General features: G+C 43.2%; 1 protein-coding gene across 2 annotated transcripts in view; it reads right to left on the bottom strand.

The window, feature by feature from the left end:
* Window positions 1-801: 801 nt before the first annotated feature.
* lmna (lamin A) overlaps window positions 802-16,416 on the bottom strand; it is a 29,801-nt gene continuing 14,186 nt past the window's right edge. For both annotated transcript variants that reach the window (XM_080746016.1, XM_080746017.1), the window contains exons 3-13: window positions 8,377-8,533; window positions 7,711-7,836; window positions 7,169-7,339; window positions 6,151-6,276; window positions 5,011-5,231; window positions 3,683-3,989; window positions 3,445-3,552; window positions 3,060-3,179; window positions 2,856-2,921; window positions 1,898-2,101; window positions 802-929 (exon numbers count right to left, since the gene is read on the bottom strand). In XM_080746016.1, coding sequence (XP_080602142.1) covers window positions 894-929; window positions 1,898-2,101; window positions 2,856-2,921; window positions 3,060-3,179; window positions 3,445-3,552; window positions 3,683-3,989; window positions 5,011-5,231; window positions 6,151-6,276; window positions 7,169-7,339; window positions 7,711-7,836; window positions 8,377-8,533 — 1,642 coding nt within the window. In that variant the 3' untranslated portion in view covers window positions 802-893. The remainder of the gene's footprint in view (window positions 930-1,897; window positions 2,102-2,855; window positions 2,922-3,059; window positions 3,180-3,444; window positions 3,553-3,682; window positions 3,990-5,010; window positions 5,232-6,150; window positions 6,277-7,168; window positions 7,340-7,710; window positions 7,837-8,376; window positions 8,534-16,416) is intronic.

Genomic DNA, 16,416 nt, shown 5'->3' on the forward strand with positions numbered 1-16,416 from the left:
CCGGAACACCGGCAGTGAATCAAAAACAAAAACAAACAGCTACTGAAAACACGTGAGTGAAGTCATGGAGAGCAAGAAGAAAAAAGATAAAAGTGAAAAAAGTGATAAAATTTTTATATGGACCGACGATGAGGTTGAGTTGCTGCTTAATATCGCCGTACAATACAAGGCCATGAGAGCACAAGAGAGTGTTGACTGGGATTCGTGTTACATGCCAAAAGAATCAATGGGCATGCGCGAAGATTACGGTGATGTCATTGTCTTCAGAAATATCCGCCTATCTTGACTACACGGATCCAGTGAAGCGGATAGTTTTCAGTGTCTCCACTTATTTATCCGGATTGAAAACTATCCAGATTCACTGCCAAACTATCCAGCTTCGTGTGGCTACATGCCCCAACAGCACAAAAAAGTGTCTAGATATCAACAATCCAGCAACAATCCAGCTCCGTGTAGCCGGGGCCTAGGCCCCGGCTACACGGAGCTGGATTGTTGCTGGATTGTTGATATCTAGACACTTTTTTGTGCTGTTGGGGCATGTAGCCACACGAAGCTGGATAGTTTGGCAGTGAATCTGGATAGTTTTCAATCCGGATAAATAAGTGGAGACACTGAAAACTATCCGCTTCACTGGATCCGTGTAGTCAAGATAGGCGGATAGTTTTCAGTGTTGGAGCCTATAATTATAGACCTCCCTCCATGCCTCCCTCTAGTGGAGGTCTGGGGACTCATATTTTAGACCTAGATATCCAGCTCCGTGTGGACCTAGATAGTTTTCTATCTGGATATCAACAATCTATCTGGATATCAACAATCCAGCTCCGTGTAGCCGGGGCCTGAGTCTCCTTGGAGTGGTGTAGGAGGTTGTTGGGTCATTGAGGTGTTTTCTGGTTTTACATGATGGAACAGTTCTCTGGTTTGGGACCACCCTGGAGGAGGTAAAGGTAAACCATTAAGACCTGACAGTGGTGGAAAAAGTATTCAGATATTTTACTTAAGTAAAAGTATCAATACTGCAATGTAGAAATACTCTGTTAGGGTGCCCTCACACCAAAATACCTAGAGTGGAATCCGCCAATGCATTTCAATGAGAATGGAGCATTTTTTGCCAGTAGAGGATTTCTGCAAAAAACGCTCCATTCTCATTGAAATGCATTGGCGGATTCCACTCTAGGTATTTTGGTGTGAGGGCACCCTTAGGGCACGGTCACACCAAAGTATGGTTGCCAGCTGATACACTGCATTTCAATGGGAATGGAGCGGATCTTTTGAAAAATCTGCCATTTGCAGATTTCTCCAAAAATCCCAGCTCAGCAGAAGGATGACAGGTCAGCAATATCATTCTGCTGAGCTGGAATAAGGCGTCACACTGTGACGCACACACAGGATCTGGAGGTTTTTATATTAAATGCAACCCTAAGGTCGCAAATACTGGGAACAATAAGCTTGTGGAAGAGAAGATAATAATGTGCTTGTTTACTTTTTTACCCATTTTAAAGACAAAAGGAAAATACAGTAACATTTTCTTTTTAATGATCTAATGTAAGAGGAGCCTTCAAACTTGCGCTTGTGCATAAACATTTTGCTAACATTTTGCTAAACTCATAAGACTATTTATCATAATATATATCGTCGTTGTCGGGCGGAAACCTTGTATCTCCAGGTTTCAAATGTGTACGTTTTTTAGCAAAGTGAAGTCCTGCTTCATCATACAAGGCCGTCGCACAAAAGTAGTGAAAACAGCAGATATACAAGCACACAACGCCTCACCGTGCTTGTAGATCGGCTGTTTTCACTAGTTTAAATCATTTTTAAAATGATAAATACAAAACGAATGGTTTTGGACATACAAGGTTTTCACCCGACAATGACGATATGTTTCCCTTCAGTAACATACCTTTCTAGGTTGATTGGTTCCCATGATGAAGGACTGTCCCAGGAGTCCCTCAGACACGCCTCCTCCTCCGCTGCTGCAGTACCCGCTGGACACAGCAGGGGATGCTGTAGAGGAGCGATCCGACGTCTGGCCACAGGAGTCACAGATCACTGTGCGGCTCCGCAAGTTGTACTCGCATTCCGCCCCGCTTGTGCTGTGAGCTCCCTGTAGGTGGTGCCAGAGGAAAACACATGATATCATTCAATTAACAGGCAGATGGCTGTGTTATTTTCTGATGCAGTGGTTCTCAAAAGTGTAGTCCAGGGACCCTAAGGGTTCCTTGAAGGGGCTCCAAATGGTCCCTTAACACAAGCCGGGACCCCCAAAATAATCATATTTTAACTGGGGACCCCCTAATCATATTTTAACTGGGGACCCCCCCCCCCCACCCCCACCCTACGAGCACTAAGAGTTGAGGCATTACATTTTGTATAACACGGTTCTATTGTGAAAATAGCAGATATACATGCTCACAACACCTCGCGTTGTGTAGATCGGCTATTTTCACAATTTCTGCCTCTTACTTACTCTTACTTAAAAAGTCTTTAAATTGTCACTTTAGAAATGTGCAGATACCCTTTATACATTTAAACTTTATGTTGGTTTGTTTACTGTTGAGAGAAAACAATGTTGAACATTAAGTTAATCATCTGGGGACCCCCCTAAATAATGTGGGGACCCCCCTGGGGGTCCTGACCCAAAGATTGAGAACCACTGCCTTAACAAATATGTAACTCAGAGAGCGTACAAATGGAACCTTTTCATTTGGCTATAATGGGTCTATTTGGTTATATTTGTACGTCCTCAGAGTTCGGGTCCTTCAAATGAAAAAAACTTTGAAACACTGTTCTGATGTATTGTGTGCAATACTATGGTGTCATTTCATCACCAGAGTTTAAAAAACAAAACAGTGACTTACCATATCGTCATCGTCGTCATCTTCCTCGTTTAACAGGGTGCGTGTGACCTTCCTCATGGCCAGCTCCTAGTTAGCAAACACAAGAAAAGTAGCAAAATCGTAAAGGTCCTCTGATAAAACCGCAAGAGCAGCTCCAAAAAGGCTGCATAAAATGTGCGCATTACATAATATGCCATGGCTGTATATTATGCATGGACGTCAGACCTCTCCATTGGCATTGATGAGGATGGTCTGCAGGAGGTCCCCGGTTCCCCAGGAGCTCTGGGTCTTCCACACCAGGTCGGTGGGGGGGTTGTGGGTTCCACCGCCTGCTGAGGCCCAGATCTATGAAGAGACAGTGGTGACCAGGTTAGAGATACATCACCCTCTGCTAGGAATGCTTCCACAATATACCGCTTCATAATTAGTAAGAGACCCCAGGGAAAGTAACCGTTAGCATTTTGTAAAAGCTGATGAGGATCTCAAATAAACCAAACCTAAACAATGCACGATAATGACTGAATTAATGAATTAAAAGAAAGAGTAAACACAAAGAAGGAGATCATGAATGAAAGATTTAAATGCAAAGTTGAACAAATGAAAGACTCACGGTCACAGCCTCTCCAGCCTTCAGGGTGAATTTGGGAGGAAACTTGTAGATGATGGGACTGTCGGTACCGACCTGTCTCTTCACCTGCCAGTGACCCAGCACTTGGTCCTGTATCAGGTAAATGGAACACAGAGAACGGGACAAACTGAATGGAAACACAAATACTGCTAAGAAGAAAAGAAAAACCTGCTCAGCAAATAAACACTGCAATACACGCCATCACATTAACAACTCTTACCTCGTCAGCTTTGTTGCTGAGTCGGACATACTTTCCCTCCAAATCCACTTCGTCCACGGTGACACGACCGCTGGCCGAGGCCGACTGTGCGATGCGGGCCCTGGTGGTCACGGTGCCGCCCACCTGGCTGGAGGTCTCGCTGTCGTTGTCGTTGAGGCGGCGCTTCTTGGCGCTGGCGGTGCCAGAGGAGTTGCGGCTGCTGGAGGTGGCGCTGGTGAGGAGGCGGCTGGTGAGGCTGCGGCCTGAGGTCGAGGTGCGGTTGACGGTGACCCTAGTGGTGGCGGGAGGGCTGGGGGACAGACGCAGTCTGCAGGGGCACATCGTGGAAAGGTTTGAGGAAAGGTTTTGTACGTGGTTCGCACTTGACTGCAGGTGCAGCCTTTGCCGAGTCCGTCAACGTGACATCACATAGCTTAGGTGGCGTTTTTATTGTTTGTGTATGTGTGTCCATTTATAGTGGAGGATGATAGGTTCACCTACTGTAGTAGCTAAATCGGGTACAAAGCATCTTTTCTCTTTGCTTGAGATTCATGTATTTTGTACATGGTCCCTGATGCAAATAAACTAATAATACATGAAATTACATACAGATACAAATGAAAACAGTAGCAGTGCACCTGAATAACAGGAGCTAAATACGTTCCAGAAAACCCAGAAAAACTATTCTGCCACTCTAAATGAGGCATAGACAGTCTCCACACTTAAACATGCATACAAGCAGCCAGCCTATATAGTGCGACTTCACCTCAGATTTAGAACACTGCATTGTGATTTGTGTGGCTTCATTCACAAACTGCACACATAGTAACTTACTATTTACAGCTAAAGATTGGACAGGGAGGCCATGCCGGTATTAGATCCTGCTTGTTTTTCTATGTGATTTGATTAGATTTTTCCATCTGTGTCTTTTCCACACTGTTGAGGAAAGCTCAGACTATAAATTTCACTACCGGCAATGGCGCTTCTGCAGTTGCTGTTGTGCATATGCCAATACATCACAGTGAACCTTGTTTTCATGTGGTTGCTTACCGAGACACTGCCATCACAGGTACAGATTGACACAGGATCTCACCTACACTTCTGTCTCTCTAGAACGGTGGCTCCCAAACTTTTCAGGTCGAGACCCGAAAGGATTAAACATTTGTTTTGGAATTTCTTGGATTTTTCTTTTCTTTTTCTTTTTTTTTTATTCTTGAAATTACTTTTTTTTTTTATGTTTTGAAATAATAATAAACTAAATGTTGGGATAAAGGGACAGATAAAAATGTGTCCGCGACTGCGACCCAGTGTTTGGGAAATGCAAGTTGTGTGTACTGTTTCACACACACCTCTCCTCCTCCCCCTCCAGGAGTTTCCTGTAGGCACTGATCTCCATGTCCAGGGCCAGCTTGATGTCCAGCAGCTCCTGGTAGTCATCCAGCCGCTGCTGCATCTCGGCGGCCATCTTGGCCATCATCCTCTCCTTCTCCTCCAGCCGACGGCGTGAGTTGTCGCGCTCCCTCGCCATGGCCTCCTCCAGTTCCCGCACCTTGGCCTCCCGCGCCGACAGCTGACAGGAGAGAACAGAAAACACACACACACACACACACACACACACACACACACGTTTGCATGCGTGCACGGGGGCCACTCAAAAAGGAAAAGGAAGGCGGTCTGATGAGGGGTTTCATGCATGTCTTAAAGGATTAGTTCACCCCCAAAATGACTTTTTCTATTGATTACTCACCACATGGAGACTTTTTTTTTGTTTTTGTCGCATTCCTAGGCCAATAATTTGATTATAATAACTGGACCCCCGTTGATTCTGGATGGAGACTAAAATGCATTTGGGTCTCCATCTGGAATCAATGGGCCTACAAAGAGTCTCCTCAGATTATTAGCTTAGGAATGGGACAAAAAGAAAAAATATATATGTGGTGGAGAGAGTCGCAGCCCCACCCCGAAGCCTCAAAAGTCTAGTATCTGCTCTCATTCCATAGGGATATCCCTTTGGAGTGATGGTTAAGATATTGGACTTTCACCCGGGAGACCCGGGTTCGAAGCCGGGTGGGGCGGTTCGGATCACCTCCGTTACATTGGTGCCGTGACACGGATCCGGGCTTCCCCGTAGGAGGAGGTCAAAGGGGGGTGAGTATGGCGGAGAGAGTCGCAGCCCCAGCCCAAAGCCTCAAAAGTCTAGTATCTGCTCTCATTCCATAGGGATATCCCTTTGGAGTGATGGTTAAGATATTGGACTTTCACGCGGGAGACCCGGGTTCGAAGCCGGGTGGGGAGGTTCGGATCACCTCCGTTACATATATATTATTGAACTCAAGTCTCCATGGGGTGAGTAATCGATAGAAAAAAAAGTCATTTTGGGGGTGAACTAATCCTTTAATGTGTGTGTGTGTGTGTGTGTGTGTGTGTGTGTGTGTGTGTGTGTGTGTGTGTGTGTGTGTGTGTGTGTGTGTGTGTGTGTGTGTGTATACCTCTTTCTGGAGCATGGTGAGCTGTGAGGACATGCCCTCCAGGCGGATGCGGGTCTGCTGCAGCTCTTCGTGGGCAGCGCCCACCAGGGTGCTGTTCCTGTCTGCAGAGTGACGGGCATTCTCCAGCTGACACACACAGAAGGACAGCACTTTACTATTGGAGACCCAAGGGTGCAACCCCTAAAGATACTGTAATTCCACTCCCTCTATCTGTCCATCTATCTTCTATCTATATGGTCCTTGATGTGAGAACTTTAGTTGGAGAAGCCCTTCTGTTCATCATGACTGAGGAGATGTCTTATTAGGATACAGGATCATTGATGTTTCCATTTAGTTTTTAACGTTTTCTTCATTTTAATATACTGTATGGTAGGTTAGACCAGTGGTTCCCAAACTGTTCAGGTCGAGACCCAAAAGAGAAATTAGATGTTTGCCCTGGACCCAAACTAGAGAAAATAGCAGATCTACAAGCACACAATGTGTCGCTTCGCGCCACGCTGTGAGCTTGTAGATTAGCTATTTTCACAACTTCTTAAACATTTGTTTTCCAATTAATGGAATTTCTTAGATTTCTTCAGATGTATTTATCATACTAGAAAGGTGCAATTCTGAGAAATTGCAAGTGTGGTTGCACTGACGCAAGTCGCGAGGAATCCACTGGGAACTGAATTCTCTCTTACCATTTATATGATATATTGTGATGTCATGTGAAGCATGACAACAGTGACAACAGTGTCTGAAACATGACGAAAAGCTTAACTTTTCTGTTGTGCAAAGGTTAACAAAAGGTAGGTTCACTTTGCTGGCATAAAATTCTCGGACCGAGAACAATAGTGTGTTGCCTATAGCAACCACACTAATTATTTGGGAAGCCATCAAGTTTTTGTCTTTAATTGATGAAGAGTTTTGCTTTTTTCCAACTAACGACCCAGTGTTTTAGACAACCTTGCATGTTTCAATGTGGACTCTAGGTGGCACCACTTTAGTGTGTGATCTGTGGTGCAGTCACAGTGTTTACCTTGGAGTTGAACGTCTTCTCGACCTCTTCCTTGTAGATGCGAACTTGCTCCTCATGCTGGGCTCTCAGGTCAGTCAGGGCCTCGGACAGCTTGCTCTCATAGTCCATCTGTCGCCCGCTGTCGATCTCCACGATGCGAGACTGGTGCATGCGCTTGGATTCACGCAGCTCCTGCAGACACAGGGGGACAGAAGCATTAGATAATGGTCACACAGTGCAGTACGTTCATGCACAGGAACAAATGGTTGATTATGAACAGAAGTAAAGATAATAGCAGGAAATAATTTATCTTAATCTTTATTATTATTTTATATACAATACTTTTATAAAGCCCTGTTTATTTTATTTTTTTTATTTTTTTTTAACTGAAAAATGCTCTCTTGAAATTAAAAATGCATTTGTGAAGAAGACTTTCCATACAGGAGAAATGGAAAATAAGGTGTCTGCCTGGAAACAGATCAATATGTGGTGGAACAGGATGCAAAGAGAGATGGGTGACTAAGAAAGCTCAATAAACAGAGGAGATATTTGAAGAGTGGGACCTCATTGTAGATGTTCTTCTGGAACTCCAGTTCCTCCTTCATGGTCTGCAGGCGGTTCTCAGCATCCACCCTCCTCAACATCTCATCCTGGAGCTGCTTCTTCACATCACCATGGCTGCCTTCCAACTGGGGAGAGGAGATGGGAGAGAGAAAGAAGAGATATGAACGAGAGAGAGAGAGGGGGGAGTTCATTTAAAGCACCCAAACAAATATTTAACACCCATGACGCACTAAATTAACAACGCCTCTGGGTCTTGTTTGCTCTGACTGCAGTATTTATAATAATTAAATTCAGAGGAAAACATATCATTGCCATTCATTGGAAAAGGGGAGAAAAGGTGTAGTTCCACACTTTGAGCAGTAGGTGGGGCAAGGCTACAATCCTAACCATCGCAGTCACATGGCAGGATTCATTGAGAAAAACGGCAGAGGCTGCAACACTTACTCTCATCACAATAAGGCCTAATTAATTGGACTATTAATGAGCTGCTTAAGCACTTCAGCACTAACAAAGCACAGCAAATAGTATGATTATTTTCAACTGGGAAGGTGACATCTCACCTCCATCACACCTATTGTCAATGAAAATATGTAATCCTTTCTGTGACAATGAACAGTGTTTCGTGTACTGCAACACTGTAATTAATGTAAATACAGGAGTCGTACCTTAGCCAGCTGAGCCTTGAGTTCCTTGAGCTCAGCCTCCAGCTGGCGTTTCTCCGACAGGGCAGTGCTTAGAGAAGCATCTTTGGAATTGAGCAGTGCCTCCAGGTCCCTCAGCCTGGCCAGAGCTGCGTCCAAGTCAGACTCCTTCTTGGTGTTCCTGAAGACATAAAAAGGTAGGGCAGGTGATTATCTTTACCCAGGGCAACTTCATATGAATGACCAGGTCTGGCCTAAATACAGGGCTTCGGACAGTTTGCTCTCATAAGACAGGAAACCTACGTTTGCTGTCCTGTCACTTACGATGGCCCAGCCAGGGTATAATCCCCACAACAGCCAGAGTCTCTGATCATCACCAGCAGACCAATCTACAAACTGTTAGAAACCATTAATTACTATGTGCTGCTCCTACAATATGAGCCACTGCCAAATAATGTCCATCAGAGTGTAGTCAACTTACTGTAGCTAAGCTATATTTTCTTTCATTTCAAATCTGGGCTTCAGTAAGTTTGTCATTGTTGGAAGAAATATTCTCCTTTCTAAACAAATGGTTTTCAAAGTGTGGGCCGCCAGGTGGGCAATTGTAAAGGAGATGAAAAGAAATCTAAAAATCGAATCTCTGCTTGCGTGTCTGTCTGTAGGTCATATCTTGAGAACCGCCGTGTCTGTCCAGAACCACTGATGAGATCGATATGCCCGTTGACTTGCATAGAGATCCAGAGCTGCATATTCGACTTGTATGTCCATATATGAGCATGCACATACATGGGCATATACTGATGACGGATGAACTGTCCAACCAACTGACATCAAACTCGGTGTGCGTGTCGGTGACCCAAAGTCCTGTCCTGACTCCTGTAACCTCAGGCTCAGATGTGACCTTTGTACACAGATATCTCAATCTATTAAGACAAATTCCAGAATGAATCATAATTTGATTCTGGTGTCCACAAGTCATTTTCTCACCCTTGGCCAGCATGGACCCTAGGGCTGCTAGCAAGGCTTTATATTTGTAGTCTTGTTTGTTTTTGAGGATTTTCTTTTTATATTTCTACAATACCTAATGCCTAAGTTTGGTCAATTTGTTAATTTCGTACACTTTGCTCTTGATAATGTTCTGTTGCAGTCTTTGTCTTTATATTATACTCATTCATAAAATGTAACAGCACACAAAAACAACCATTGTACAGACCAACAACTGTGCAGTGCAGTTGTTGTCAAGTCAGCTGCTGAACCAACTGTTTCTGGCCACAATACAGACTCCGTGCCCACAAAAAGCTCTATCTCTTTCTGTTCCTCTCCTGGGAATTTGTGTTGAATTAAGCACATTCGTGTGTGGTGCATGCACGTGCTTGAACTTGTGCGTTCAGCCTCCTCTCTAACACAATCTCTCCACAGGAGGTAATTGAAGCACAAAACAAATACTTGGATCTGGCTATGGAAAAACAATACCACCAGAGCCCAGAGAAATGAGAAAGAGAGGGAAAATGAGGTGAGAGAGAGAGGGAGAGAGAGTGAGTGTGGTGGCAGTATAGGCGATTCACACAAGAGCCAACCAGGAAATGGGCTCCCGTTATTCCATTTGGCCCCTGTGGTCCGGTCTTCATTGTGTCTAATGATAGCCATCTGGTAGGAGAGAGAGACTGCTTCCACACATGCCAACCACTGACAGACACACACACACACACACACACACACACACCAACCGATGCCAATCCCAATTTTGGAGAGACCTAGCCCTGATGTTTTGTACAAAACACTTTCAATCTAGCATCCCTATTTTGGGCACGTTATGGCAAATTTTCTAAATCCTTTCTAAAATGTTCAAAACAATGAAAAGATAGCAGATCTACAAGCTGTCTAATACAAAAGTATAGTACAGTACATTGCACACTTCTTGTACACGATACTGTCATTTTACTTCAACATCAGATGTCTCATGTCTGTTGCACCATCACAGAGCCATCTGTGTATGGACCCATTTGTTTCTCCGATTACAAAGGCGGACCCAGCAGTGTTTAACTGGGCTGAGTGATTTATGAAGCTAGAGGTGACATCCAACCCCATCAACCCATGTAATCCTGACCACCCACCCACACACAGCACAGACATGCAACATCAACCGCACATGCATGCATACACATGTACAGTATGTACTCATACTGTAGCCCTCAGAAGCAAAATACTCCTCTAAATCAAGTGAATTGGCTGCACGTACTGTATGCATGCCTGCTGCATGGCACAATGACATACAGTCAATGCAAAGGTGCGACGCGCATAGTGTTGAAAACAGCATTTGTGTGACATTGACTCACAAAAGGTCTCTATCTGGGACTGACAAGTAACAATGTCCAGACTGTCCACTCATAGTGTCACTGGTACACAGTGGGGACACAGGGAGAGTGTGCTTTTCTGCTGTAATACTTTGGGACAACAACAGAGTCGCCGTTTCAAAGACCAGGTTTGACACACCCACTTATAGCAACTTAACACAGACATATTATATACTGCATGTATACACGAACACAGCCACAGTCGCACACACACAGAAATGGCCATCTGGAAAGATTCCGTGAATTCCATGACTACTTGAACATGATGGGTTTGCAAGCCACAGCAAAGCAGACATACAGTACATTTTTTGCCATCAATCGATAGTAAACATGCCTACATGAGACAGGCTGATTAGTGACCAGGGTAAAAAAGATGACAGTTACAATAAGGGAAGTTTTAACAACCAGTTCAACAACATAACGTGTTTAACGACCACAAGCTGGACCAGGTTCTTTTGGGCTAATATAGGCTAGGTGGGCGGCAGTGTTTGGTGATTTAACTTGGCGGGGACGCCATTTTAATGGCACGTTCTGAGAATCAGAAGGTCCCTGTTTCGACACCCCGGCCAGTCTGTGTCCCTGAGCAAGACACACTTAACCCCTAGCAGCTCCCCACAGAGCCATCATTAGGGATCAAGCAATCTGCAAGGTGAATGCAGAAAAGTATTCTCCCCCTCGGGATACAATAACATTTTCAGGCTTTAATGAAAAGTAACTTTTCCAGAGGTTGGGAGCCTGCAGTTATTTTGGAACATTTTATAGTCTCTGTAATACTGGTCATTAACTTATTATGGACTAAGGGGGGAAAATAATATTATGAGTCCTGTGTGTGTGTGTGTGTGTGTGTGTGTGTGTGTGTGTGTGTGTGTGTGTGTGTGTGTGTGTGTGTGTGTGTGTGTGTGTGTGTGTGTGAGACTGCGCGCACGTTTGCCTATACACATGCCAGTTATTTTTTATTTTATTTGACCCATTGCAAGGTGTGACTGAATTAGGCTTTGTAGAGTATGAATAAATGCACCCATTTATTTGTTTATGACCCAATATAACACATTTATACAATTACACATGGACTTTGTCTAGACAATTCTATTGTTTCCGTGAGACATTTAACAGCTCTATTATGTGCTGAGATTAATGCTTGTCAGAATGTGTGTACAGTAGGTGGCTGATGTGAAACATACCGGGGCTAATGCATCCGAGTGGCTCATCTCCATAAGTGAATAAATGTACAGTAACAGCCTGGGTATGTGCAATAAATAATATGATAATATGCTGGCAAGTGGCAATGGCTCAGCAATAAGTTTGTGCCTTTATTGAATTTGACTTAGTACATACTGTACTTAAAGCATACTGTTAGAGCAATGAGCATGGATGGCCACACAGTCAGGGAATCTGCAACCCTGTGGCATTGCTCGTTCTATGTGCATTCATTTACGACTGGCTTCATCGTGACACGTAGGGGTGCATTTTGCTAAGAGATATGTTATATAGCGCCACCATGAGGCTGTTTCTTGCAAAACACATTTTTGGACACTGCTCCTACAGATTTTGCCCTAAAATCACGCAAAGTGGTACACAGTATGTCTAGAGTCATGTCATCAACATGGATCTGTCCCATTTAGCGTCACCATCAGGTCGATTTTGCAAAACACATTTTTGGACACTGCTCCTACAAATTTAGCCCTAAAATCACGCAAAGCGGTACACATTATGTCAAGAGTAGAGACTGCCTTCTAAAGTTTGTGTATGCGACGTGATGGTCGCTTATCTCCCAATTAGGGAGTCTTAATGGTTTATATATACATTTATTAGTGAATTAGTTTTCTCCATTGACTTTAATCAAAATAAAAAAACTGACATCATAGATGTCTGACATCATAGACCACATGAGACTGACACATTACATTATGTCCATATATGGGCATTCCAATATATGGGCTTAATATTGATGACACAGAGATCTCCATATATGACCATTCATGTATTAGTGAATTGATTTTTCCCCCATTGACTTGAATGGGAAAAATTCTAATTCAAAATACTTTTTTGCTAATATGTAATTGTTCATAATAGATTCAATTAGTTTCGATTAACTTTTGTACTTCTAGTTATACTGCTCTGATTTAAACCACACATGGTCATACGATGGATACGTTTGGAATGTGTTGACCTAACTGTGCTTTCATGATTGTTTGCTTCAGGCATGTCCAGGATCCTGCTCCAGGATGTTGCTTAAAAACACTGACATACACAATGGGAGGCCATGGGGAAACTTGTATGTGAGTGCATGTGTGCTTGTGTATGCTCGCTCAGGGGGCTTACAGTGTTGGCAGTTAAACTGGTGTGCAGCATTTTGCATACAGCTACAGCACTGTATGTTTAAGTGTGTCTCTGTGTGTGTCTACCTTGAGCGTGTGCAAGTGTTAAGTGTGTGCATTTGTTCGGCGCACTACACTGCCCTTTTACATAATTCAATAGGAACTGTGCAATTACATCACAGAGTTTTGACATAAATACCCCTTCAGTTCATGTTTACACTCCCATCAAAGCTTGTAACTCACCAAACCACATGTCAACAGATGTGCATGGAATGTCTCTAACGTACACATTAGAATTACTTAAACACATCACGCCATCAATATTTAAGGATATTATGCAATGAGCGGCGGATAGTCGCCAACATGGCGTTGAAAGCCGAGTAGCAAACACTGGTTTAGGTTAGCAGTGGTTCTCAAACATTTTCATGTCAAGGAACCCCACATTGATATGTACTGTATGTATTTTGGACCACCATCTGCAAAGGCTGTGTGCCAGGGACCCCCATGAAGGAAGCTTTGTGTTGTTAAATATTATTATTATCAATTTAACAGGGGACTCCCTTGAACCCCCTCAAGGACCCCTGGGGGTCCACCGATGCAACAAAGCGGTCCAGGCGCATACCACATAGGCTCTGATGCCTGAACGCGTGTTGTGGGTTCGAGTCACATTCCCGACAACCTTTGTGTATCTCTCCATCTCTCTCCTCATTTCCTGTCAGTCTACTTTCCTATCAATGAAGGCATAAAAGCCCAAAAACTTAAAAAGAAAAAAAAGAAAAGCACAGCAAAAAAGCAGACGGCGGGAAACCATGTAATGCGCTAGACAAGGACTACAATCGTGCTAACAAGTCACACAAGACAAACACAGCAACATCTGCTGTCTGAGGAACAGCGCCAAGCTTGAATCGTGTTGCGACTGAGGAGCTGCTGCTTCACCAAACCTATTGTTGTGTTTCAGACAGCTGCTTGTCTTCTTGTTAGCACAAATGTAACAAATCAATTCATTACATGGTTTTCCACCTACATCTATTTTGTGCTCACCGAAATGAGGGAAATTGATTGAATATAAATACAAGGCTGAGATGATTTCACAGTGGAGCCTACACAATAAGGTTTGTAATGTGCAAACTTTATTTTCTCTGCAGTGACAAAATGAAAATCCAATTGATTCACATTGTTGTTGTTTTTTTGCTATGGCACTATGGCTAGCACCACCTGGTTTAGGGGCTTAAATTCCTTCCCACCTGTGTCACTAATGCTAAAAAAGGAAAGCACTCTACACTATGATTGAGGTATCTTGGATAAAAGTGTCAACCAGCAAGTTAATATGTTAATAATATAGATTTCTGTCTTGGGCTCTTGGCTGTACTATCAAAAGCTTTTACAGAACTAATAGATTAGAAAGGCATAGCACAGATGGAAAAATGACAAAAGAAAGAAACTAAGAAAGAAAAAGAAAGAAAGAATGATGAATAGAGAGGGGGAATGTGTCAGCTCAGCTCCAAGTCTGGAGGATGAGTCACATGGCTATCTTTGTCCGTCCTGGTGAAGAGAAGTGAAGGCTGACTCGCAGAGAACAGAAGAGAATCCCACAAACATCCACGTTTTGCTTTACCATTGCCATGACAACCAAGGCCTTCAAGCCGGCCCTGCCGTATAGCATTTTTACCACATTGTGCACGCGATTGAAAAAGTAGACTTTCCTCTGTGGAAGATTTTGTGCCCCCCTTCACCCCACCCCACCAACGTATTTCAGAGTCAGAGCATGTGGAAAAGCTTCCCCTTTCACAAACTCCTGATGGAAAATCTAGCCTATAATTTCTACAATATGGCAGATAGATTACTCTGGAGGCTCCACAGTCTAAAAGGGGTATACTGTATCAAGTCTTTGGCAATACAAAGGCCCCAATATCTGGCAATTATGCAAGACTGGGACAGACACCAAAATCCGAAATTGAAACCAATGTTTCTTGTTAAGCAGAGTTAGAAACCGATGCATAAAGACACCTGTGACAGTTTTAACATACCGGTATACGATTAAACAACATTAGTGAATCTATCCATTTATAACTCAGAGTGTACATACAATGTACATATACTGTACAACCAAATATAGCTGTAAATCTGAGGAGTTTACTGTGTAAACTATAGTGCACATTCAGGTACATGCTGTGTATCTGGCAGACGTGTGTGGGTGGAATTCCATGATGACTCACTCTTCAGACTCCACAGAGGGAACAGGGGATCCCCTGGTTCCTTATGGATTGCCTTAAGGTTCCATTACTAATTATAGCCCATCAAGGCCAGCCTTCCATGTTCCAACTGAACACAGAGGGGAAAAAGTGACTATATGGTGAAAGCTGTTGGGGCTCCTTAAAGGAGCAGTTCAGCCCCAAAATGACTTTTTTTCTATTGAATACTCACCCCACGGAGACCTGTTTTTCCTAAGCCAATCATTTAATGATAATAATAAAGAGCCTAATGCATCCGGTAGGAAGAAATTAATTGTGTCTCTTACCGGAACTACTGGGGGGTAATCAAATAATTGGCTTAGGAATGCAACAAAAACTAAAATCATCCATGAATTCAATCGCCATGGGTTGAGTAATTGATAGAAAAAGTAATTTATGGGTGAACTACTCCTTTAAACACAGTGGTCCAGGAATAGAACTGGGTCTTTATCCAACATCAACAGACAATGTAATGTATATAATAAACGTGTATATACTGTGCTGGTGGGCCACTTCATTGGAACACAGGTCCAAAAGGTCCAACTAGACAAACACATAGACACATAGATCCTGGTCTATAAAATCACATGCAAATTAATAGGGATCTTAGCGGCATAAATTGAGCCTGCGGAAGTTATATGTTCATTCTAGGTGTTTAGCTGTTACTACTGGTTGTGCAGCTATAAAGGTTAAAAAAAATCCCTCCACCTCCCCGCCCCCCTCCCTGTAAAATGTAGTTACTCAAGTTAATATGTATTGTTTACAGATTGATCTGTGTTCTATGGATTATGATATGTGATATCTTAATCATCATGCAACTGAAGGTTCAGTGTTATGTGCATGTAATCTGTATATCATGCTTTGCTCTGGGGGGTTTGTGATATCAGATTATGTCTCATGTTCGAGCAAGATAATCTGTATGGTTATATCATTGCAATAAATGGTACGGTAAATCTAAGTTGGTGTGGTTATTTTGAGCTGAAATATATAAAGAATTACTTGCAAAAGCAACATTAAGGACACCAGCCAAGCTGGTTGTGCAACACACATACAGTATTAAAAAAAAGGCATAAAACTTTGTACTTGTACTTTGTACTTGTTCATTTCCTATGTCTCTCCTGGGACAGAAAAGACAATAGCTAGGGCTGTTAATCGTCCTTT

This window comes from Nannobrachium achirus (assembly GCF_963921795.1).
Source record: "Nannobrachium achirus genome assembly, chromosome: 2".
Taxonomy (NCBI): domain Eukaryota; kingdom Metazoa; phylum Chordata; class Actinopteri; order Myctophiformes; family Myctophidae; genus Nannobrachium; species Nannobrachium achirus.